Below are 24,617 nucleotides of genomic sequence, written 5' to 3' on the forward strand. Positions count from 1 at the left end.
AACCTGGAACCAATGGCCCCTTTTTAAACTATGTTCAGACTAGCACCTAATCTGATTTTAGGCATATCCAGATTGGAATTGGATTTATATTATTACGTGTGGACAGAAAAAAAACATTTTTGCAAATCAGATTTAAACTACATTCATAGGTGGTTTAAAATGTGATTCAAATTTAATTTCTAGATTTGTGCCCCAGTCTGGCTGCTCAAATCAGATTTCAAACCATCCTCTCTATGTCCCTCACAATGCCACACGTCTGCATACATCAACTTCCCCCATCACTGATGCTGTCTGGTACAATGGAGGAGTTCTGCACCAAGACTAGATATCGCTATGGTTAATGATCCCTGAACAAACATATACGATCATATTTCCCCCACAAATAGCCATGTGGACAGTCAGTCCCAAGGAAAGGATTTCAAAAACAAAATAATGATTTGCCTGCAGTCTAAACATAGCCTTAATGAACTGCATTTACAAACTAACTACCAATAGATCGAAAGATGCAATTTTTTTTTACAAGCTGGCAAAATTTGCATAGACAAGTTCAGACAATCATATAGAAAGAAAAATTGTGTGCAGTGTTGCTAACGTCCATTATTTCACACAAGATACAGTAGTTTAGGTTTATCATTTCAAAATATTCAAATATCAATTTGGATATTTGGATGACTTGCATAAACAGTGCATTTGCCTAATTTGTTTTAACATTTACATATTCACTATACTTATTTTAGCCTAGCTTTTTTTTTTACAATAAATGACAACATTATGTAGCCTGTGCCTTCCAGCAGCTGTAACAACTTGAATTTCTGACTGGGCTAAATAAACTTCACCTTATCATATCCATTTGGAGGACAAAAAACTAAAATAAACCAAAACCGCCATGTCAAATGTAAGTGTAGGCGTCATCTAAAAGAGAAAAAAAAAGCGGGTTCTGATTTTGAAATGAACTTTCACATTTAAATGAAATTTAGCTTCAAAGTGAGGGCGGGACACCGACAAGCAAATCAAATACCCTTAACTATGTTGTGATTGTAGAAAAGCATCTAGAGTTTTATTTGATTGAAAAACATCATTCACTTACATTATTAGAAGACTTTTCTCACTATCAGAATGGAGTCGGAACAATGGCAATGCACAGGCATTTCATGACCAATTTCTAGTCAAGCAGCAAAGCAAAGTTCCTGGCAAGTAATATAGTGTTGGGACACCTGCTCATCTAACCCCTTCCTGAAACATCCAACCATCCCTCCATCTTTCCACCCAACCCACCCACCCTCCTCCTCCTCCTCCGCCGGGATCGAATGGAGAAGCACAGGGTTCAACCAGCTGGAAAAGAAGGAAGAGAAAAGGGAAAAACGTCTTGTGTGAATAATAGAAATCTCAGCCAAGAAAATAAGTCAGCCATTTTTAGTAATACTAGTATGTGTTTGGTCAATAAAATACTGAAACACTGTCAAGAGCAATGCTTGTGTGCGTGACAGCAAGCATTACAGTGGCTCATTGCATGTGTGGTTTGACCGTCCTTGTGCAAATTAGAGCCATTCATCTTTAAGTGCAATTACACTGCAAAAAATACAGCCAAGGTATTTCATCTTACTTCAAGTCTCATAAAATGCCCATTTCAAGGTATTGCTGGTAAAAATTTCTTACCCCACTGGCAGATAACATTGCTTGTGTCAAGAAAGTGCGATTGTTTCAAAACAATAGGACTTCTTTGAAGACATTTACTCTGAAAAAATTAGATTCTCAAATCAAGTTTCTTATTGAGATTTCTTTTCCTGTTTAGTGAAAATTCCTTATAAACAAGTCTAGTAGACATGAATCAAGTACACTTTGTTGAAACAAGCAATATTTTCTGCCAGTGGGATAAGAAAATATTTGCTGGTGATATCTTTTTTCTTTTTTGGAATCCCCCCCCCCTTTTTTTTTCTCCCCAATTGTATCCAGTCAATTACCCCACTCTGAATAGCTGTCCCGGTCGCTGCTCCACCCCCTCTGCTGATCCGGGGAGGGCTGCAGACTACCACATGCCTCGGCCGATACATGTGGAGTCGCCAGCTGCTTCTTTTCACCTGACAGTGAGGAGTTTCGCCAGGGGGATGTAGCATGTGGGAGAATCATGCTATTCCTCCCGGTTCCCCCTCCCCGCCGAACAGGCGCCCCGACCGACCAGAGGAGGTGCTAGTGCAGCGACCAGGACACATACCCACATCCGGCTTCCCACCCGCAGGTACGGGCAACTGTGTCTGTAGGGACGCCCGACCAAGGCGGAGGTAACACGGGGATTCGAACCGGCGATCCTCGTGTTGGTAGGCAACAGAATAGACCGCTACGCTACCCGGACGCCCTTGCTGGCAATATCTTAAAATAAACATCGAGACCTAAAACAAGACAAAACATTCAGTCACTTCATAAGAAAACAGTGCAGTCAAAAGTAACAGCCATTCACAGTTAACATTGAAAACTGCTACGCTTTCAAATCAAGCTCACAGCCCTATAGACTAACCTTCACCTAACAGCCCAACTCTGGACAAAGACAACTTGAAATAAATTTAAAAAAAAACATTTAGTAAAAGCAACAGCTTTTAGGGACGGGGATGGCTGTAAAAGGGAAATTTAGCATGAAACTGTTTAGCCAGGCTAAATATAACACTAGAAACTGCCTACAGGGACAGGTGAACATCTGCTCCCGTTTTCTCCCCGACAACAATCCAGACAGCACAGGAAAATATCAGCATTCGGGGGGAACTGTAGGCGACACAGTCTGCATGGAAGATGTTTTCACTAAACACAAACACCAGGAGACTGCAGAGAGGAAGAGGGACAAGAAGACTGGGAGGTAGATAGGATATGAAAGGAGAAAGAGAGAGAGCGAGAGAAGGTGGGGGAGAGAGTTGGAAAAACAAGACAAGCCCCGGTGGGGTTTACCCAAAAGCATCTTGAGACCAAGCTGGCTTTTTTGTTTGTTTGTTTTTTTTGGAAATGAGAAGATAAGGAGTTAAATGACCTAGGATGCTTTAAAAGTACTGTTATTTCTTTCAATATTGGGCTATCTTCTTTTTTTAAGTTAGTTTCTTCTTTTCCTCCGTTAAAAGAGAGATATTTATTGTGTTGGAACAAAACAAGCCAGTGGAACAAGAGGGCTGTGGTACAGAGATAACACGGAGAACAGCGAAGAGCCACATTCCCAACCCCTGCCAGAGGGGAAAAAAAGTACTTTATGAACCATATGCCACCAAGCCACATGTAGGCAGGTTTTCATTGAAACCGAACAGCTGATTGCAATAAAATGATTTCCAATCACTCCGGCTGAAGGCTTGTTTAAACTGAAAATCAGCTTCCACAGTGTTTGGTTGGAACCAAATCCTGCATACACGCGTGACTTTCTACAGCACAAAGATGGAGAACAGAGTCCGAGGTTTAGTAAACATTTTACTCAATGCATTTGACTTATTTCGCACAAATTTTGATTCGAGGTCAGTATTCCTATTTTGAGAGGCTGTGTGATCATGGGCCCTCAGAGGCAGTTGAATGGAAACAGATGACAGGAAGTAGAACTACATGGAGCTGTTCCTCAGAATTTCAGACTGGTGTAAAAAAAAAGAAGATCCCCCCCCTTCCATGCAGATATAAAACCCACTTTCTACTTAATTTTATTTCCACAAGACTTAACACAAAAGGTGGAATGCTTGTGCATTCTTAAGACAAAAGCCATTATTAACACAAAGCACCAAAGTTTCACAACCTCTCCTACAGTGCATTTCTGAAATGACTGTTCTTCTTGTAAAGCCTGCAAGTTAAACTGCAACAACCTCACTAACAACCTTTCCGGTAAATTACCTTATGCAACACTGGAAAACAATTATCTGGTGTTAACGAAATCAGCAACTAAAAGATCTTGGATGAAATCCTAGGTTTTTGCAACAACACTGGTCATTTCACCAAGTTTGTATCCCGTCTTTTAGTACGCTTCAATGCATGCCAACACTGTAGTATAGTGTATGCTGGATTAACAGTAGCACAAGCCAACTTCTTTCATATCTTTGCATAAAATTAAACATTCTTAAAATCAGCTTTGCATCTTATCCCTAAATTCTCTGCAGCCTGGTTCCCATCATTCAAATCCAGGAACCAACAATCAGATTGCACGAGCAGTGTCCACCACTTGCAACAATCAGCACCTCTTAAAAAGATCCATTACGACCAACACCAACACTGAAGAAACTGGTGTGTCAGTTAAACGTGTCCCACGTACACTCAGCTAGAATCAGAGAGCTGGGTATGCCTGCTTAAGGCTATGTCTACATGTTTCTGAGACGGGTTTGCCCATATGGGACTTCCTCACACCACCAGGCCTGAGGGTTATATGATACACTAAAAGTAAATTTATATGCTTTGATAAAGGGTTTCTCGTATTATCACCACCAGCCTAGACAGGGACACTCCCCCCCTTTTTTTCTCCCCAATTGTACCCGTCCAATTACCCAACTCTTCTGAGCCTTCCCGGTCGCTGCTCCACCCCTCTGTGGATCCGAGGAGGGCTGCAGACTGCCACATGCATTCTCTGATACATGTGGAGTCGCCAGCCACTTCTTTTCACCTGACAGTGAGGAGTTTCACCAGGGGGACGTAGTGCGTGGGAGGATCATGCTATCCCCCCCAGTTCCCCCTCCCCCCCGAACAGGCACCCCAACTGACCTGAGGAGGTGCTAGTGCAGCGACCAAGACACATACCCACATCCGGTTTCCCATCCGCAGGAACGATTGTGTCTGCCAATTGTGTCTGTAGGGACACCCAGCCAAGCCGGAGTTAACACAGGGAATCGAACCAGCAATCCCTGTGTTAGTAGGCAATGGAATAGACCGCTATGCTACCCACACGCCCCTAGACAGGGACATTTTGAGTTCACAGTTAACCAATTAAGTCTCTCCTAAGTCCATCCATGGAGTCCAAAAGATGAAGAGAGAAACACTTGAGTTGAGTGAAGAGAAGAGATGGAGTAAGAGGAGGATAGTAGATAAGGTGGATGACTGAAAAGAGCGGAAAACAAGAACAAGGAGGAGAAATGGGTTAGGTGTGGAACAAACATGGCTGAAGCCTGAGCACACTGGAAACTGCAACTGAATCAATGATCATTGCGTTTTTGAGACTCGTAATTTGGCGTTGAGGTTGTTTGGCACAATACAAAGTGGATCCCACCACTGCATAAAAAATACATGCAGAACTTTTAAAAAAACCCTCATTAAAAAAATGATAACCCTTTTGGGGCGCTCGGGTAGCATAGTGGTCTATTCCATTGCCTACCAACGCAGGGATCGCTGGTTCGAATCCCTGCGTTACCTCCTGCTTGGTAGGCTATCCCTACAGACACAACTGGCCGTGTCTGCGGATGGGAAGCTGAATGTGGGTATGTGTCCTGGTCACTGCACTAGCGCCTCCTCTGGTCAGCTGGGGCGCCTGTTCGGGGGGGGCACTGGGGGGAATAGCGTGATCCTCCCACGTGCTACGTCCCCCTGGCGAAACTCCCCACTGTCAGGTGAAAAGAAGCAGCTGGCGACTCCACATGTATCGGAGGAGGCATGTGGTAGACTGCAGCCCTCCCCGGATTGGCAGAGGGGGTCGAGCAGCAACTGAGATGGCTCAGAAGAGTGGGGTAATTGGCCAGATACAATTGGGGGGGGGGACAACCCTTTTAATTCTGTCAAGCAGTTTAATTCTTCAACGGTGGCTCGACAAAACATGCCAACTGACAGATCTCTATGGTACTTCGCAGTGATGTTCAGTGTTTATTGTTTACATGTTTACATGGACGCTTGTGCATCACATGACTTGCATTTTATCGAGTATTTCACAACGGCTTCCTTCAGTCAGCAGTGCTAGGGACTCAAATTACTTCTTTTTTTTTGGGATTTCCCCCCTCTTTTTCTCCCCAATTGTATTTGGCCAATTACTCCACTCTTCCCGAGCCGTCCCGGTCGCTGCTCCAACCCCTGTGCCAGTTCAGGGAGGGCTACAGACTACCACATGCCTCCTCCGACACATGTGGAGTCGCCAGCCGCTTTTCACCTGACGGTGAGGAGAGTTTCACCAGGGGGACGTAGCGCGTGGGAGGATCACACTATTTCCCCCAGTTCCCCCTCCCCCTGAACAGGCGCCCCGACCGACCAGAGGAGGCACTAGTGCAGTGACCAGGACACATACCCACATCCGGTTTCCCCACCCGCAGACACAGCCAATTGCATGTGTAGGGATGCCCGGCCAAGCCAGAAGTAACACGGGGATTCAAACCGGCGATCCCCATGTTGGTAGGCAATGGAATAGACCGCCACGCCGACCGGACACCCCCTTGAATTACATTTTGCATTTAATTTTGTATTCCTTGGCCTGTTCTACAGTCTTCATTTTAGATTTGGAGACCAATTACAGGACCAGCTTGACTATAGAGAGCTCATATTTAATTCATCTAATTTGATAAATGTACCCTATATTACCCATTATCCTTTAAGTCATTCCTGGGCATTTTAGATTCACCATTTAGCTTTCCTCAATCCTGTCATGCCCTACTGCAGCCTTGTTCTCACTGAAAACATCCAGAATGGATATCAGCATCACAACTACATACCAAATAGTCTACCAGTCATTTCACCAGTTTTAGAAGACTCATGAAATACATCTGTTGATTGTCTCTCTGACAAAAAAACCCACACACAGCCAGTTTCACAGCAGTGGCCAAAAGGGTCTCAAATCTGTTTCCTCCAGTGTATTTCAGCCTTTAGCGATGAGCAAAAGGTTCAGCCCAGCAGAGAAAAAGATCAAGAGGCAAAAGAACAGTGAGGGGCCCTTCATAAACAAGGAATAGAGGCGGAGTGAGAGGAAAGGACAGATTACACAAGAGCGAAGCAAATGTGTCTTGTGAAGGCAGACGACATGCAAAGAACGTCAACATGTCATCGCAAATACTGTAGACACCTTAACATCTTTGTAGAAATATCTCTGATGCCACAACGTTGAATCATCAATTCTCAACGTGCTATCTACGAAAAAGCAGAGGGATCGCATGCACAATTTCCGTTATCACGGTGGGGGAGCCGACCGGTGTGACATATTTGTCTCAGAAATTGTAGATCAAACGCTGAGCATGCTTCAGTCTCCCAAGTGTCAATCTGGCAGAACGACACGTGCACTTCCTTTGCACAATTACAGTGGCCATGCAACCCTGACACTAGCCAGACTCTTACTCTTGCATAACCTGAAACCCAATGAAAATAAATAGCACGAGTGCAGTTGTGAGACACCGGGGGGGGGGGGGTTAAAACAAGCACTGGAAAATAGAGGTTTTTGTTTTGTTTTTTTCAGACGAAGAACACTTTGTCTTTACAGGAGGTGGCGCGTGCGGAGGTTGCCGTGGCAGCAGAGAAGGCAGCAATGATGGAGGCAAAGACCACGCTGGGTCTCTGGGCGGCGTCAATGGCTGTGTGCAGCCCCCGGGTGCTGTAGTACTGCACCAGCGGCGACGTCTGCCGGTGGTACGACTCCAGGCGTGAGCGCAGCGCCGTCTCATTGTCGTCACTGCGCCTCATCAGCGGCTCGCCCGTCACCTGACAGGAACCAACCAGAGTAAGAGACAGACAGACAGAAAGAGAAAATTAATTACTGTGTCCCTGTGGAGAATGGTGGTTCTTTCATGCTCATGCTCTTCAAGAGAGCAACCCATCAAGTCAAACTCCTGTATTGAGTAAACTTGCTTGGCGAACAGAAACAGATTCTGACTTGAAAACTGATGCTACTGCAGATTCATATTTCCAACAACTGACAGAAGACTGACAAGTTTTGTTTTGTTTTTGTGGATTTTCTCCCCACTTGTACTTGGCCAATTTACCCCACTCTTCCGAGCCGTCCTGGTCGCTGCTCCACCTCCTCTGCCGATCCGGGGAGGGTTGCAGACTACCACATGCCTCCTCCGATACATGTGGAGTCAGCAGCCGCTTCTTTTTACCTGACAGTGAGGAGAGTTTCACCAGGGGGACATAGCGTGTGGGAGGATCACGTTATTCCCCCCCCAGTTCCCCCTCTTCCCCCGAACAGGTGCCCCAACTGACCAGAGGAGGTGCTAGTGCAGCGACCAGGACACATACCCACATCCGGCTTCCCACCCGCAGGCATGGCCGATAGTGTCTGTAGGGACGCCCAACCAAGCTGGAGGTAACACGGGGATTCAGTTCGGCGATCCCCGTGTTGGTAGGCAACAGAATAGACTGCTACGCTACCTGGACGCCCTGACTGAAAAGTTAAGTTTAGGGGCAAAAGAGGTGAATGAGGGAGGGGGACAAAGGAGACTGGCGGTGGTAGGAGACGAAGCTGTGAAGAAGGTGAAGAGGGAGGGTTGTATCCAACAGGAGGGAAGAGGAAGAAGGAAGAAAGAAACCACACAAAACAGATGAGATTGTTGGATTTTCAAAAGCCTTTTGTTGGGTTTTTAGTGCATATCATTTCAGTTTGTGAATAAAAAATAAGGTCAGCGTTCTGTTGCTGCACGCTAACCTCTTTCTTTCACACTGCAGCTCTGCCTCTTCCTCTCTCACTCACACACAAACCTACACTGCTAACTGTATTAAAAGCCTTCTCATCTGATGTGCCCACAATAAAAAGAAGCATCGGCAAACCTCTTTTCAACGACAAGCAATTGTGCAGCTGAGTGAAAGGCACTTTCTTTGCAAGTAAGCTGCCTGCTATTACATTTTATACATGAAAAGCACCTATAATCCAGAGCCCTTAATAACATGTCTACCATCCTGTTTCATTTAAACACCTACAGTGTATATTAAGTTAATTTGCAGGAAATGCGAATTCATTATAAAAAAAAAGTCTTATTATTAGAAGAGTGGGACAGGTCGATGACCACCTGCCCATGGACAGTGGGGAAATATCTACTGGTCTTCTTTGTTAGTTGTTCATGACCCCCACAAATAATTCATCCATGCATCCATTATCCAAACCACTTATCCTGCTCTCAGGGTCACGGGGATGCTGGAGCCTATCCCAGCAGTCATTGGGCGGCAGGTGGGGAGACACCCTGGACAGGCCGCCAGGCCATCACAGGGCCAACACACACCACTTTATGTATGTATGTGTTTGAATTATTAATAGCAAGGCTGTGGTCACCAAGAAACCACAAAACCAAAATGGCTGCTATTATACTGTACGTATGTGGGCTATCAAATGGCTGCTATTATATGTGGGCTATTATGCATTTGAGAACGTGTATCCATTCATCCTTTCGCTAAATCCAGGATAAGATCATGGTGAGACAGCCTGGACCAGTCACCAGTTCACCACAAAGCACAGACACACACAATCACTCACACATCACCAACACAAAGCAACGAGCCTCTGATTCATGTGCATGTTTTTGGACCATTGGGTCAACAGCGTGTATTTCTTTAAGAAGTGGAGACAGCTGAAAGCCTCAAAAGGTATGAAAGTGATGCGGCATTACCTGGTTTTCTCATTCACAAGTAATTAAGTGAACACCAATAAACATAATAAACAATAAGAACAAATAATAGCTGGATAGGCTCCAGCATTCCTGTGACCCTGACAGCAGGATAAGCGGTTTGGATAATGGATGGATGGATGGGTAATAATAAATAATACAAATAATAATAAATACATAATAAACCCAAATAATAACATGGCAAATTCCACTAATACAGACAACCATACCTCTCTATAGTGTTAGACTCACCTCTTTAACTCCAACTCATACAGAACTGTATAAAAACAAAGTCTATTTAGAGACAGAAACATCCTGTTTTTTCATGTCACATTAAAAAAAAAAAAAAAAGGAGTGCGCTCAGTAGAGTGTAGATCTCTGTTCAGCAAATCTTCCCTTCTCCGCTGCTTGGGACTTGGCAACAAACAACCACTTTTTTAGCGTACAGGGAGAAGGGGACATACGGAGGCACTGCCTGCACGTCTTCCCTTCCCCGGTGCTTGGAACTAGGTGAAAAACCAGCTGAGGAGTTAACACTCAGTGACGGTATAAAACAGGTTTTTCAAAGGTTTTGAATTACCGCAACCAAGAGAGGTCCTTGATCATACAGTCATAACTCTGCACAGGGCTTATCAGGCCGATAAGCCCTGTGTATGCAAGATTAGCTGCGGACAGATACACATACACAGAGACACATGCAACCAAGCGCAATATTCCGTACCAGGCTATCACCTGGTGGGGATAACAAGCTGTCAGCACCTTTTTTATACCTACACACCTACCCCATCACCACCTGACACACTTCCCCTGAAACAGGAAATTACCTAAAACACTTAGTGGGACATGGCTTGTCTTGGCTCTTAGCTTGCCCAACTTCATGTATATCATTTAATGTAGGGGGCAGGTTGGCTGGTTTTGGTTATGACGCATGTCGGTGGACTAAGCAACTTACATCATCCTTCATTGGCTCCTTGGGGGGGTTAAACTCCTCATGGTAGGAGCGGCCACTGGGCTGATGGATTAGTCTGGGAAAGAGAAGGAGGAGGCAAGGGCAGGAGAAGGAGAGGATGGAGAACACACAAGAGGGTTGGATGACCGCAGACACTAAACAACTTAACAATCCTTTTCATACCCCCACTTGCTGCCCTTGTCCCAGTTAGACTATTAAAAGGCTTAAGGCACAGCCAGCCACCTCTTCACAAAAAGGACCCCTGCGGACGGAGAGCTGGCTCTCCAGAAATGAGATGTAGGTGTTCTTTATTCAGCTATGTGAGAGGACAACACAGGGTGAATAAAAGCGTGAAACATGGTTCTGTAATAACTCCAATGGTGAAACAGGTTTCACAACCACTGACACATGGAGAGTTGATAGAGAAACTCTGATGCTTTTGTAAAAGGGTCAGGGAACCACAAGTTTGAAGACCATTGTCAAAAATGACAGATTGTGCTGTCTCCCGTTGTGCCAAGCTACACCTGTTTACAAACTCAGGGCACATCCTTTTATTGTGTTATATTGTTAATAACCAACCATAGGAAAGCACAGTAATTTCAAAGGGTAGAGAATTATTTTATTTTTATAAGGTTAAATCCCCACTGAGTCATTACTAGGCATGCTAGCTCGCATGTTCGTAATCTGAATTTGACCATTGTATAACAGGGCAACTTTCCCAGAGATCTTATTCGCTTGAAGTTTGGGGAGAACTCCATAGACACATTAAACATTAATGTGCAATTATTCCCCTCCCAGATCCTTGTGAGGGGCAAAGACATGCGAACGTCTCACAAGAACTGGCCCAGCCCAACATGACAGCGATCAAAACAAGAACAGGGCAGGCAGCCTGATTCAGCTTGGCTTGTTCAAATGGGGAAAAAATAAAATCCATTGATTAAAAAAAAGTGAGTAATCTGTTTTTTGTCTGGGTTTTTTTTTTTGTGTGCTAATTTTCAAATCCTGTTAACTTCTGTGCTACCATGTAACCTCAGCTCTGATTGGCTACTGGCTATCTATACTCTTGAAAGGGACACTATAAGGCTTGACCAGGACCTTTGCAGGCATTGAGTCAATCATATAAAACATGTTTAGTATTACTGGATGAGACATGATCTGTCTGTGGGTCTATCAGGGTGGTTATGACCGAATATGCACGGTGGCACACGGTATTGGTATGATGCCGGCGGTTGTAATTCAACACCACCAACACCGGTATTTTGGCTTTTACAAAAACACATATTACAGCAATCTATACTGCTGACTTGGGATGGTTTGCTTCAATCTGTAGACCCCTCATGCTACCAGTTAAACTGTCAAGACAGGCAAATCTGAAGTAAATCGGATCGATTGTGTTGTAGCATGTACCCAGCATAAATCATGATTTCTCTGACTCTTCGGCACCCTACCTGCCACAGATTCTGCGGACGAGCAGGGAATCATCCACTGTAAACTCAACCACGGAGTCCAGCTGCTCATGACGCTTCTCCAACAAGCCATCCAGCTAGAGGACAGATACAGAAAGAGGCAAACACAGACTATGACTTAACATCAATTTGTTCATTTATTAGCCAACGGTACAGATGCAGTGTAATATTATTTGCCAATAGTCTATTGTAAGACCAGTGTTCATCAATTTACACTATTTGTGAGATCCCGTTGTCTTGTCTTGAAGCAATATATATGTCCCTGTGAACTGAAACCAAACTGTAAATATGTCTCAGCAACAATGGCATCAAGAAAAATTCCAGTTCATTCACTGAATTTGGTCATCCAAATTCAGTGAATGAACTTGAATTTTTATTATTATTATTATGAGTTTATTGGAATGATTTATGGGAATCTGACTTGGAAACAGCTGAATTCCCACTCTGAAATGTACAAGTAGTATGCACAAGCTTTTAAATAAAGAGGCCTTAGAGATAAACTTTCCAAGTTTTTTTATGCGCCATGTTAACTGACAGTCATAGGTGATGGTAATATCCAAAACCTTAGAAATAGAGTTTCAAAGCTTTTTTAAAATACCATGTTAATCGACAGAAAGTAATGTCCAGTTAAAACCTTACCATCTCTGCCTGTTTAACCGTGCGGGGGAATCCATCCAATAAGAATCCGTTCTTGCAGGCAGGTGCATCCAGGTTCTTCTCGATGAGTTCCACCACCATCTCATCACTGACCTACAGGTAGTTGAAAACAAGAATTATAAGGAATTCTTGTTCCTCATAAGATAATTAACAAGTTCATTCACATCCCCATTTAATGCAGCAAATGAGTGTATCGATTTCAGTAATTGATGTACCAGTGCAAACAAGTCCAGTCTGAGTTAGTTCCAGTGCATTCAGGTCAGTTTAAGGGATCTTGTGGCAAGGGGGGCTAGGAAGGGATGTTAAAGTGTTCTGACTGCAGTAGGAAAGAAGCCGTTTCTGAATTGAGTGGTTTTGGTTAAGAAGGACCTGTAGCGCCTTCCAGAGGGGAGAAGCTGGAAGATGTGGTGGGCTGAGTGGGAGGGGTCACTGGTTATTTTAGCTGCCTGGTTGAAGGTGTGCTTTATATACAGTGAGTTGATTGGGGGAAGTTCACAACCAATTATGTTGGAGCCTTTAATGACAACCTGCTCCAGTTTCCTCTTGGTGTGATAGCCTGAGCTCCCATACCAGACAGTGAGAGATTACAATTCAGTCCACTTATCCTTACTCAGCGTCGCGGGGATACTGGAGCCTGTCCCAGCAGTCACTGGGCGGCAGGCCGGGAGACACCCTGGACAGGCCCCCAGACCATCACAGGGCGCACGCACACACACACGCGCACACACACACACACACACACACACACACACACACACACACACACACACCTAGGGACAATTTAGTATGGCCAATTCACCTGACCTACGTTTAAGATTTAGTTTATAGTCATTTTCATTATGTACCTGCACACATAAATAAAAACGAAATGCTGTTTCTCCCAGCCCACAACAGTGCAACAGAGAAGATAAAAATACACATCCAAAAATTCCCTAAAAACGATACCACTAAAAACATAAAAACAGAGAGAACAAAACAAAAAAGCACAAACAATTAACAACACAGTCCATTCAAGTGCAACACAGTCCATTAAAGTGCCATTTCAGCTTAAATGTTGACAGCCGGTGTCTGTCAACGACTGACCAGCACTGATGTGGGGGGGGGTTTAGAGGGTAGGTGGATGGGCATGACTGTGTGTGTGTGTGGGGGGGCAGTCTGTTAACAATCCTGACTGCTTGTGGGTAGAAGCTATTTAGCGTTCTGCTGGATTTGGCAAAGATGCTCCTGTACCTCTTCCCAGACAGCAGGAGGGAAAACAGGTTTGGATGGTGCCCCTGTAGAAGGTGGTGAGGGCTGAAATGGGGAGGCTTGCCCTTTTAAGTCTCCAGAGGAGATGGAGCTGCTGTTGGGCCTTTTTAATGATGGCCAAGGTGTAAATGGTTAAGGTCAGGTCATCTGCCAGGTCCACTCCCAGGAACTTGATGTTACTGACCCTCTCCGCAGTGGCACCATCGATGGTCAGCGGCATATGATGGTGCCTGCCTGCCCTCCTGAAGTCAATCACCATCTCTTTTGTTTTGCTTATATTCAGGGAGAGGTTGTGGGATTCGCACCACGCCATTAGCTGCTCTGCCTCCATCCTGTATGCAGATTCATCTGCTGACAAGACCCACTACTGTTTTATCATTTGGAAACTTGATGATGTGGTTGGTGTCAAATTTGGCAGTACAGTCATGGGTTAGCAGGGTGAACAACAGGGGGCTCAGGACGCAGCCCTGGGGTGAACCTGTGCTCACTAAGATGGAATTTGATGTATGGCTGCCCACCCTGACTGTCTGCTTCCTCCTCGTCAGGAAGTCCAGGACCCAGTTACAGGTACCAATGTCCACGTCCAGCAACCTCAGCTTCTCCACCAGTTGTTGTAGTATGATGGTGTTAAATGCCGAGCAGAAATCGAAGAAGAGGATCCTGGCATAGGTGTTTTTCCCTTCCAGGTGTGACAAAGTGAGGTGGAGTGTAGTAGATACTGCGTCTTCTGTGGATCAGTTGGCTCTATATGCAAACTGTAGGGGATCTAGGTTTGCAGTGAAGCAGACTTTGATGTGCTGCATGACAAGCCGCTCAAAGCACTTCATAACTACGAGAGTGAGGGCTACAGGGTGGAAGTCATTCATACTGGTTGGGTTTGACTTTTTCGGCAGGGGAATGATGGTGGCACTTTTGAGGCAGTTGGGCACTACTGCTTGACTGAGCAAGGTGTTGAAGATGTCTTCAAAAACATCTTTCAGCTGTTCTGCGCAGTCCTTAATAGCACGCCTAAGTATGTTGTCTGGCCCCGCAGCTTTGCGTGGGTAAAGGCCTTCTTTACTCCAGCTGTAGACAGCTGGAGTACCTGGTCGCTTAGTGATGGTGCAAGTTTCTGTGCCTGCCTGTTGTTGGTTACCTCAAAACGTGCAAAAAAAGTCAATTTAGTTTGTCTGGTAGGGAGGGATCTTTATTGCATGCCTGTGGGGGTGGGGGCTTGTAGTCAGTTATTGCTTGAAAACCTTGCAACAAGCGCCGAGTGTCTTTATTATCAGAGAGGTGGCTGTTGAGCTTTAGTCCATACAGCCTCTTCACCTCCTTGATACCCCGGGACAGATTTCTCTTGGCCAGTCTGTATGCTGCAGTGTCTCCAGATCTGAATGCAGCATTTCGGGTTCTCAGCAGTGAACGGACCTCCCAATTCAACCAGGGTTTCTGGTTGGCCCGCTTCTTCATAGACTTGACCACTGTCACATCATCTATGCATTTGCTAATATAGCCTATTATAGACTCAGTGTATATAGCCTATTACAGACTCAGTATACATGGCTTTGGACTGTGGGAGGAAACCGGAGCACCCGGAAGAAACACACAGACACAGGGAGAACATGCAAACGCCACACAGAGGACGACCCAGGACGACCCCCAAGGTTGGACTACCCTGGGGCTCAAACCCAGGACCTTCTTGCTGTGAAGCGACCGCACTAACCACTGCACCACCGTGCCACCCAATTTTACAATTACAATTTCATTTAGCAGATGTTTTTATCCAAAGCGACGTACATCTGAAAGTTAATACACTACAAGCAAGGTTCTAGTCAGGAGGCGACAATGCAAGTAGGTGTAAAAAAAAAACTAGGTTCAAGTCCGATAAGACACAGGTGTCAACAGGCAGTGCACAAAGGCAATGCATAGGGTGCATAGAAGCAATTAAAAAAAAAACCCCATCAGGTGTGGAGGTGTTCGAGATAGAGCCGGGTCTTTAGCTTCTTCATAAAGATGGAGAGGGACTCAGCAGATCGAATGGAGTTTGGTAACTCGTTCCACCACTGGGAACCACAGAAAAGAAGAGTCTAGCTAGTGACTTAGCGGCCCATTGTGGTGGAAGTGCCAGGAGCCTTTCATTGGCAGAGTGTAGTGAGTGGGACTGAGTATAGATCTGAATGAGGGAGTTCAGGTAGACAGGAGCCCTTTTAGCTGCTGTTTTGTAAGCGAGCATTAAGGATATGAATTTGATGTGGGCAGCAACTGGGAGCCAGTGGAGGGATATGAACAGCGGAATGACATGTGATGTTTTAGGTTGGTTGAAGATCAGATGCGCCACCACGTTCCGGATCATTTGCAGAGGTTTTTACATCAATGCATGATGTAACAAGAGCCTGTACCAGGAGTTGTGCTGCATGTGCAGACAGGTAGAGTCAAATTTTCCTGATGTTGTACAGAGCAAAGCGGCACGACCGAGCAATTGAGGCCATGTGAACCTTAAAGGTTAGCTGGTCATTAATCATGACACCCAGGTTTCAGGCAGACTTTGTGGGCATGAGTTGGGTTGATCCAAGCTGGACATTAATCTGTTGTTGTAAGGATGGACTGGCTGGGATGACAAGGAGCTCAGTCTTAGATAGATTAAGCTGAAGGTGGCATTCTTTAATCCATGCAGAGATATCAACAAGGCATGACTATATCCGTGCTAAGACTGTGAGGTCATCTGGCGGGAATGACAGGAAGAGCTGGGTATCACCAGCATAGCAATGGTATGAGAAACCATGGGAGCAGATGATTGCACCAAGTGAGGTGGCGTACATTGAGAAGAAAAGGGGACCGAGCACTGACCCTTGAGGTACTCCTGTGGGTAAGCTGTGCAGTTTGGACACTTCTCCCCTCCAAGATACTCTAAACGATCTCCCCGAGAGGTAAGACATGAACCAGCGGAGGGCAGATCCTGAGATACCAAGCTCAGTGAGTGTGGAGAGGAGGATTTGGTGGTTAACCGCGTGAAAGGCAGCTGACAGATCTAGTAGCAATAAAGCTGAGGACTGACCAGCAGCTCTAGCCAAACGTAGTGATTCTATTACTGACAAGGAAGCAGACTCAGTAGAGTGACCCCGCTTAAAGCCAGACTGATTCGGATCATACAGATTGTTCTCAGAAAGGAAATCAGAGACTTGGGTAAAGACCATGTGCTCAAGTATTTTTGAAAGAAAGGGCAGGAGTGAAACCGGTCTGTAGTTTTCAACCTGGGCTGGGTTGAGTGTAGGTTTTTTTAAGCGGCGGGGTGACCCAAGCTTACTTAAATGCAGTGGGGAACACACCTGTTGTAAGCAAGGAGTTGTGATGTGTGTGACTGCGAGGTTAAGCACGGGAGAAATAGTCTGTAGGGGGTTGGATGGTATCAGGTCCAGCAGACAGGTAGAGGGATGAGAGTCCAGCAGAAGCTTGGAGACATCATCCCCGGCCAGGAGGGAGAATGAGGTGAGTGAGGCACTGTTAGCTGGCAGCGGCAGAGTTGGTCAGGCTCAGAGAGCTGGTTACTGATATGGCAGAAGCCTTATCAGTAAAGTATGAGGCGAGCATGTCAGGAGTGAGCAGAATGGAGGTCAGAGGAGGAGGCGGATAGAGGAGTGAGTTAAAAGCAAAAAAAATTTTTTTTTTCGAGCATCAGTGGCGCCACAGATTGTGGTCTGATGGTAAGTGGCCTTGCCTGTTTTTAAGCTGGAGAATGACGCTAGGAGACGCTGATAGTCACTGAGGTCAGCAGACTCTGGTTTTATGCCATTTTCTCTCTGACGCTCTGAGCCCCGCCCTTTGCTCTCTGATGGCCTCAGTAAGCCATGTAAGGGGGGGGGGGCATTACAAGCAGGTAAAGGGCAAAGATTGTTAAGAGAGGGGACTAGTGAGGAACAGAGCGTGTCTGTAGCATCGCTGACAGGGAGTGAAGAGAATTCATCATGAGGAGGCATGGAAGCCTCCTCATAATGAATTCTCTCATTGGAGAGCTGGGTTGGTGTAAAGGACCAGAAGTTTTGGCGGAAGGAGGCCCTTTGTAGAGAAACGTGAGGATGTTCCAGTAAGGAGGCCATGAATTGAATAAAGAAATGGCCTGACAGATGTAGGGCGGTGACAGTCAGATTTGTTGTGGAGCAGTTCTGAGTCAAAATCAGATCAAGAGTATTGCCCACTTTGTGTGTGGGAGAGGTGGGGACTTGTCTGAGGTCAAAGGAGGACAGAAGAGACAGGAAGTCAGCCGCTTGGCTTTTTTCAGTTAGGATATTCATGTCTCCCACGACAATCACTGGTGTGTCATGGTCAGGAATGGCTGAGAGTAACATGACTAGTTTGACTACAAAGTTCCCCAGTTGACACCCTGATGGGCAGTATATGACAACCCCAAATAGCTTAATAGGAGCAGTAACCATGACTGCATGGTATTCAAAGGAGGAGTTGTTGCTTAGCGGAGAAAGCTTAGTGAATTTCCAGTCTTTGGAAACGAGGACACCTGTATGGCCTCCATGCCCAACAGATCGGGGGGAGGGGTGTGTGTGTGTGAGAAAGAGTCAGCAGAGAGTGTGGCTGGTGTGACAGTGTTTTCTGGAACTATCTAGGTTTTGGTCAGGGCTAGTACCTGAATGTCTGACAGATTAGCAAGTGCTTGGATAAATTCTGTTTTATTTACAGCCGATTGGCAATTCCATAAGCCAAAAGTAAAGGAGGTGTGAGTAGAGGAGGCTTTCCTGAGTGAATAGAAGTTCTCAGAGTTGCATTGTCTGCGACAGATGAAATTTTTTTGATGACGGTGAATGACAGGGATGTCTTTGTAGCACATGGTGGATGAGGCAGGCAATGAGAGAAAATGGTAGAAAAGGGAATTACCAGTCAGTATCCTTGCTCAGTGGACTCGCACAGGTAGACTCACAGGTCTTTTCCCAATTTGGTCTTAACACACTGAGGGCTGACACATAAGGGCTGACACTTGAGATGATGTGAGGATGCTCTCTATGATGGCTCTCTATGAAGTGGACCAACAGGTATTTTTTTGACATGATACTTATTCAGTTGCCTGAGGAAGTACAGTCTTTGCTGAGCCTTTTTGATGATGTGGTCGGTGTTGATGTTCCATTTCAGAGTGTTACTGATGTAGGTGCTGAGGAATTTGAAGGAGTCTGTCAGGGTTATGGGTTGGTCAGAATTTTTTTCCTGCCCCCCTTTTTCTCCCCAATTGTACTTGGCCAATTACCCCACTCTTCCGAGCCATCCCGGTCGCTGCTCCACCCCCTCTACCAAGCTGGGGAGGGCTGCAGATTACCATATGCCTCCTCCGATACATGTGGAGTCATAAGCCGCTTCTTTTCACCTGACAGTGAGGAGTTTCACCAGAGGGACATAGCACATGGGAGGATCAATTTCCCCCAGTTCCCGCTCCCCCCTACATAGGCGCCCCGACTGACCAGAGGAGGCGCTACTGCAGCGACCATGACACATACCCACATCCGGCTTCCCACCCACACACACGGCCAATTGTGTCTGTAGGGACACCCAACCAAGCCAAAGGTAACACGGGGATTCAAACCGGCGATCCCTGTGTTGGTAGGCAACGGAATAGCTACCCGGATGCCACGGGTTGGTCATTTCAATTGTTTTTGAGGTATCGAGTAAGAGGTTATTGTTGTTGCACCAATGTACAGCCCAATTCACCTGTTGGCAGTACTGAGTCTCATCATTGTTATTGATAAGTCCAATGATAGTGGTGTCGTCTGCATACTTGAATATTTTGACTGAGCTGTGGTGAGACGTAAACTCGTGTAGGAGAAAACACAGCCTTGTGGTGCACCAGTACTGAGGGTCAGAGGGCATGATGTGGCGTTGTTAACTTTGACAGATTGAATTCTGCTTCTAAGAAAGTCCAGTATCCAGTAACAGAGAGCTAGGTTGATGTTCATGTCTTGAAGCCTGATGAAGAGTTTGAGGATTAATGGTGTTGAAATCTAAGCTAAAGTCTATAAACAGGATGTGTGCATAGTTGTTGGCTGATTCCGGGTGTTACGGAGTGAAGTGAAGAGCCAGGTTTACAATGTTACAATTTTATCTAGGCGACGCTTTTATCCGAAGCGACGTACATCTGAGAGCTAATACAACACAAGCAAGGATCTAGTCAGGAGACATCAACGCAAGTTTAGTGCCAAAAACTAGGTTGATTGTAGATTTTTAAAACACTGTGGGACTGCACACTGTCATAAGGAGGTGTTGAAAATGTCAGTGAACACTGGGCCCAGTTGATCCGCACAGTAGGTGAGCATAGCTGGGGAGAGCTGATCTGGCCCTGAGGTTTTCCTTTTATTTTGTTTTTTGAAAAGCTTCCTCACCTCCGCCTCCTGGATTTGAAAAAGGAGGGGTGAGGGAAGGATGAGTGCTGTGGTATGTACATTTTCAAACTATGCATAAAAATCATTGAGCCTGTCAGGAAGACTAGGGTCCTTATCTGGTGGTGAAGCGGGCCTCCTTTGTAGTTTGTCATCTCGTTCAGGTTTTTCCAGACTGCTCTGAGGTTATTGGTAGTGAGTTGTTGTTCCTGTTTTTTGCGTAGTCAGACTTGGCTTTCCTGATTGCACAGCGCAGTTCATATTTGGCAGACATTATTTCTCCCTGTCTCCAATGTTGAAGACGGATTTATTTTTCCTGCGTAGTGTAGTTAGTTCTTTTGAGAACCAGGGTTTGCAATTATTGCATGACATCCCGGTTTTGTTTGTGATACACTGGTCCACACAAAACCAGTTGTATGACATAACTGTGTCAGTGTACTCGTTGAGGCAGTTACACATGTATAGTATACTTGTAATTCACTGGAAAGCTCACCAAATTACAATGACTCAGGGTTAAAAACATCATATGGTAGTGACTTTGAGCTTGTTTTGTTCCGAAGAAAACTGCTGCTTTGTTTCATTGAATACACTTTAGTTGGACACACACACACACACACACACACACATGCACACACACACACACACACACACACACACAGAGGACAGGTAATGAGTGCCAGTGAATATGAATCCTACCAGCTTGCCAGTGTCCATGGTCTGTTTGAGCCTATTCCCAAGTTCAGACCCCGAGGCCACCATGGCTCTCAGCATGTCCCCTGTGGAGAGGTGGCACACACAGTACTGCTTGGCCAGCTCAGGGGCCTGGAGAGAGGCAGGGAGAGAAGGATGTTGCAAGACAATATCTAATGCAAAACATTACAACAGATTAAAGATTCATAGAGGCAGGTATGACCCAAAAAACATCAATAAAAAGGTGAGGTCTCATTCGACAGCAGGGTTATTTAAATATCTGGATAGTAGGTAGCTGCTCCTTCACATCAAAAGCAGCCAGTTGAGGTGGTTCAGGCATCTAATTAGGATGCCTCCCGGGCATCTTCCTTTGGAGGTTTTCCGGGCACGTGCAACTGGGAGGAGACCCTGGGGTAGACCCAGAACTCACTGGAGGGACTACAAGTCCAATCTGGCCTGAGAACACCTTGGGATCCCCCAAGAGGAGCTGGAGGGCGTTGCTGGGGAGAGGGACGTCTGGAGTGCCCTACTTAGCTTGCTGCTACTGCGACCCGACCCCAGAAGAAGCGGTTGATGGTGAGATGAGATGATGAGATAGTGGGGGTGGGGGAATCGATTCTTAGATGCATCCAGATTCTCTCATAAAAGATTATGTCTCGATGCAGAAAACTCAATAATCAGACATTTAAAGCTCAATTCTTGAGTGGGCTGGACACTCCTTACGGCTGCCGCTGAACCAACTGGATGGTGAAACGCAAAGGATGTAAAACATGTGCATCATGTTTACGTTCTAAGCTACAACTTCAGTTTTGGTGAGGAGGGCTGAGCGCGAGCAATCGAAGTTGAATACAATCCGAACAGCACCCACTGGCTTAAAAGCCAGCGTACGGAAGCATTTTGGTTTCTATGAAGTTGAAGGGAAAAGGGACCTGGACAAGAGCCACACTGTATGCAAGTTGTGTCTAACTAAAATAACATATTTTGGGAACACAATGAGAAACCATATTTTACGCTTCCACCTGGAGTTGGAAGAAAAACAGCCGGTTGTAGTTGCTGCCAACCAGAGAACAACTGAACAAGTGATGTCAAAGCTTCCTCCGAACTCAAAAAGGGCAAAGCGAATCACCAAGTCGATTGCAACTTTTATTGCCAACGATTTGCACCCCTACTCAGTCATTGAGAACCAGGGCTTTCGCGCTTTGCTGCACACTTTGGAGCCGAGATAAAACATCCCATCTCAACATTTTTTCAAAGACACAGCAATACCCACACGCTACAACGAAACAAACACAAAGTCATGGAATCACTGAGGAAAGCGGGTAGGATAGCAATCACATGCGGTGCGTGGACATCCATTGCTAAAGAATCTTATGTCACCGTTGGGCACTTTATTACCGATGACTGGCAGCTTGTGTCTCATGTGCAGAGGATATAGTTACTGCACAGCGGAGCACACTTACACCGGAGCATGGAGACCAACTCCTGTTCTTACACAAAAACTTAACACATTCCAGTATTCACCAGCTAAGCACATTTGCTATGTTGAACTTCCATGCATTTCCATGATTTCATTGTGGCCTATTATTTGTATTTTCTCCATTATTTGTTTTACCAAATTTTCCACAGAAAGCATTAGTTTTGTATGCGAGCTGGTACAGAATACTATGTTGTTTTTGTATGAAAGCTGTTTTTGATTTTAATATACAGCAATTTAATTTTTTTTTGTCTGAGGGATTCTGTGCTCATTGCCCATAACAGGAGGATTTCGGTTGAAGTCTTTATTATTTATTTGAGAATGACGACAGCTTTTTATGTTATCAAGTGATTGCTGAAGTCTTGCTGAAGCCCGTGTTAATTTACAACAAGGATGCTGCTACAGGCACACTTTTGTTTCTTTTCTTGGTGGTTCTTCGTAATGCTGGGAAACGTGACCTTTCAGTTAACACGTCTCTTCTATTTGTTACTGTATTAAAAGATAATGGTAATAAATTCCTCTGTTTATTTTAATTATGGATCATTACAAATATGCTATTGTAACCGGTTATTTTCTTGCCCGGTGCGGGATTCGATACGGGGTGTACTGCACCACAAGGCGACATCACTAACCGCTCGACTAAAAGGTCAGACCCGTTAGCTAGGGGCTAACGTGTCTTATTAGTAGTTTACACTAAGTTTAAAAAGTAGCAAGTAGTCACACAGTGAGAAAAAATAAATTAAGTATAGAAGTAAAAAATGTTGATGCATCAAGATGCACCAATAATCGTTTCATAATCACACCGTAGCCCTCTGAATCCGAATCGAATCGTGAGGTGCCTAGAGATTCCCGCCCCTACTGGATATGATGTAAACAGCTGCATTAAGTGATTTCTGACCACTATATTTCACACAATAGTGCTACAGAGTTTCCAAAACACACACTCGCAGCTAAACCGCTTCTCACCCCTTCCATTTTGTATCTACAGTGGCCCGAGTGTGACAAACAACATGCTTGCCATTCATTTTTCAATTGATCAATGCTCGCAGTGGATTCAAAACTGACAGAGCTCTACTTTTTTTTCTGGCTGTGTAAGTATGTAAGTGTTTTCAAACATGTTCGCCTAAGAACTTGCTAACTTCCCATATGCTATATTCATAATTTACACTAAATATGTGGCCCTAGCTACAACCCAAACCTTAACGCACCACCAACCACTAGAAAACCCTGCCTAACCTTAACTGAAAACCTGATAAAACAAAAGTTGAGAACTACACACACCCTTTGGGGGGACTACAGCAAACCATTAGGAGGTCCAAATGAATTGTAGAACTCCAGTCAGTCTGAAATATGATGTAAGTGGTCAGTGAATTTTGACACCGAACAGCCACTCCAACCATTTCCAGACGTGGTGATTATTCGGTTTAAGAGCTGCATAAACTAGCCTACATTTCCTCACACGCTGTCGAGGGCAAACCTGAATTGTAGTGTTGTTATAATTGCTATGTTGTTATGTTCCGTTGTAACATGTGAATAGTATTTGGATTTATTTAATCTTCTACAAAAGAGAGACCAGGTCAGCGTTATGACACTTTCTAACTAATCCAGAGCTGCCAGATTATGGAGTCATAGTTCAAAGATTTGACATGTTTGCAAGATTACGTTATCGTTGCGATAATGCAGCTGAAGTGGATTGATTTAACTTTGTCAAAACAACAGAGGTGACTAAATATCCACTGTGATGGATCTCCAATGTGCAGACAATTTCGAGTAGCGGCTAGTTCATTTGCATACTGTGCTGAAATGAAGGGAAACCCACAGCTGCCTGGAAATTAAGAAAAACACGTTCAAAACATATAAAACACCACAGTGCGCTTCAGAAAATGGCCGGGGGTAATTTAAAGTAGACTAGATTGGCAGTGCATGGCTTCAAATAAAACGAAAGACCAACGGTATGGTCCCTGGGCAGATAGGTGGAGTCAGCCTACGTTGACCCGGATCGCACCACTGTCAGCCATGCTGCTAACAGTAATGTCAGCTAGCTTATCTTGGTACACGTCTCACCTGAGTCCCTTTTCCGGCCCCCGGGGGTCCGAGCAAGATCGCCCGGATCCCCTCCTGCATATCGGCAACAGCCTCTTTCAACTGTGCGCTAGGGGCCATGTCTGAAGAGCAAAATCGAAGGACAGAAACTTTGGCGTTCTTGCGAGACTTCACTCATCTGCCAGCTCGACTGGGAGGGGGACGTTCATCCGCCTACCTTTCGCAAACCCATGACCA

General features: G+C 45.2%; 1 protein-coding gene across 2 annotated transcripts; it reads right to left on the bottom strand.

The window, feature by feature from the left end:
- Window positions 1-1,035: 1,035 nt before the first annotated feature.
- On the bottom strand, window positions 1,036-24,588 carry ak2 (adenylate kinase 2). 2 transcript variants are annotated; one of them, XM_056298389.1, is made up of 7 exons: window positions 24,402-24,588; window positions 20,870-20,995; window positions 12,555-12,665; window positions 11,898-11,992; window positions 10,453-10,525; window positions 7,386-7,605; window positions 1,036-1,332 (listed from the first exon to the last, which is right to left on the bottom strand). In XM_056298389.1, the coding sequence occupies exons 1-7, from the start codon at window positions 24,498-24,500 to the stop codon at window positions 1,325-1,327; spliced, it is 732 nt and encodes a 243-aa protein (XP_056154364.1). In that variant the 5' UTR covers window positions 24,501-24,588; the 3' UTR covers window positions 1,036-1,324. The 2 variants fall into 2 exon arrangements, with proteins under 2 accessions (XP_056154364.1, XP_056154363.1); XM_056298388.1 differs by lacking the exon at window positions 1,036-1,332 and having other exon boundaries at window positions 7,360-7,605.
- Between the last annotated feature and the right edge of the window lie 29 nt (window positions 24,589-24,617).

The sequence above is a fragment of the Lampris incognitus genome, chromosome 18, assembly GCF_029633865.1.
Source record: "Lampris incognitus isolate fLamInc1 chromosome 18, fLamInc1.hap2, whole genome shotgun sequence".
NCBI classification, from domain to species: Eukaryota; Metazoa; Chordata; class Actinopteri; order Lampriformes; family Lampridae; genus Lampris; species Lampris incognitus.

Coding starts and splice junctions, on each gene's coding strand:
- ak2 (XM_056298388.1), bottom strand. CDS start 24,500: ATGGCCCCTAGCGCACAGTTGAAAGAGGCTGTTGCCGATATGCAGGAG. Junction 20,996..24,401: donor GGGCCGGAAAAGGGACTCAG/GTGAGACGTGTA, acceptor GCCTCTCTCCAG/GCCCCTGAGCTGGCCAAGCA. Junction 7,606..10,452: donor AGGAGCCAATGAAGGATGAT/GTAAGTTGCTTA, acceptor GGTTCCTGTCAG/GTGACGGGCGAGCCGCTGAT.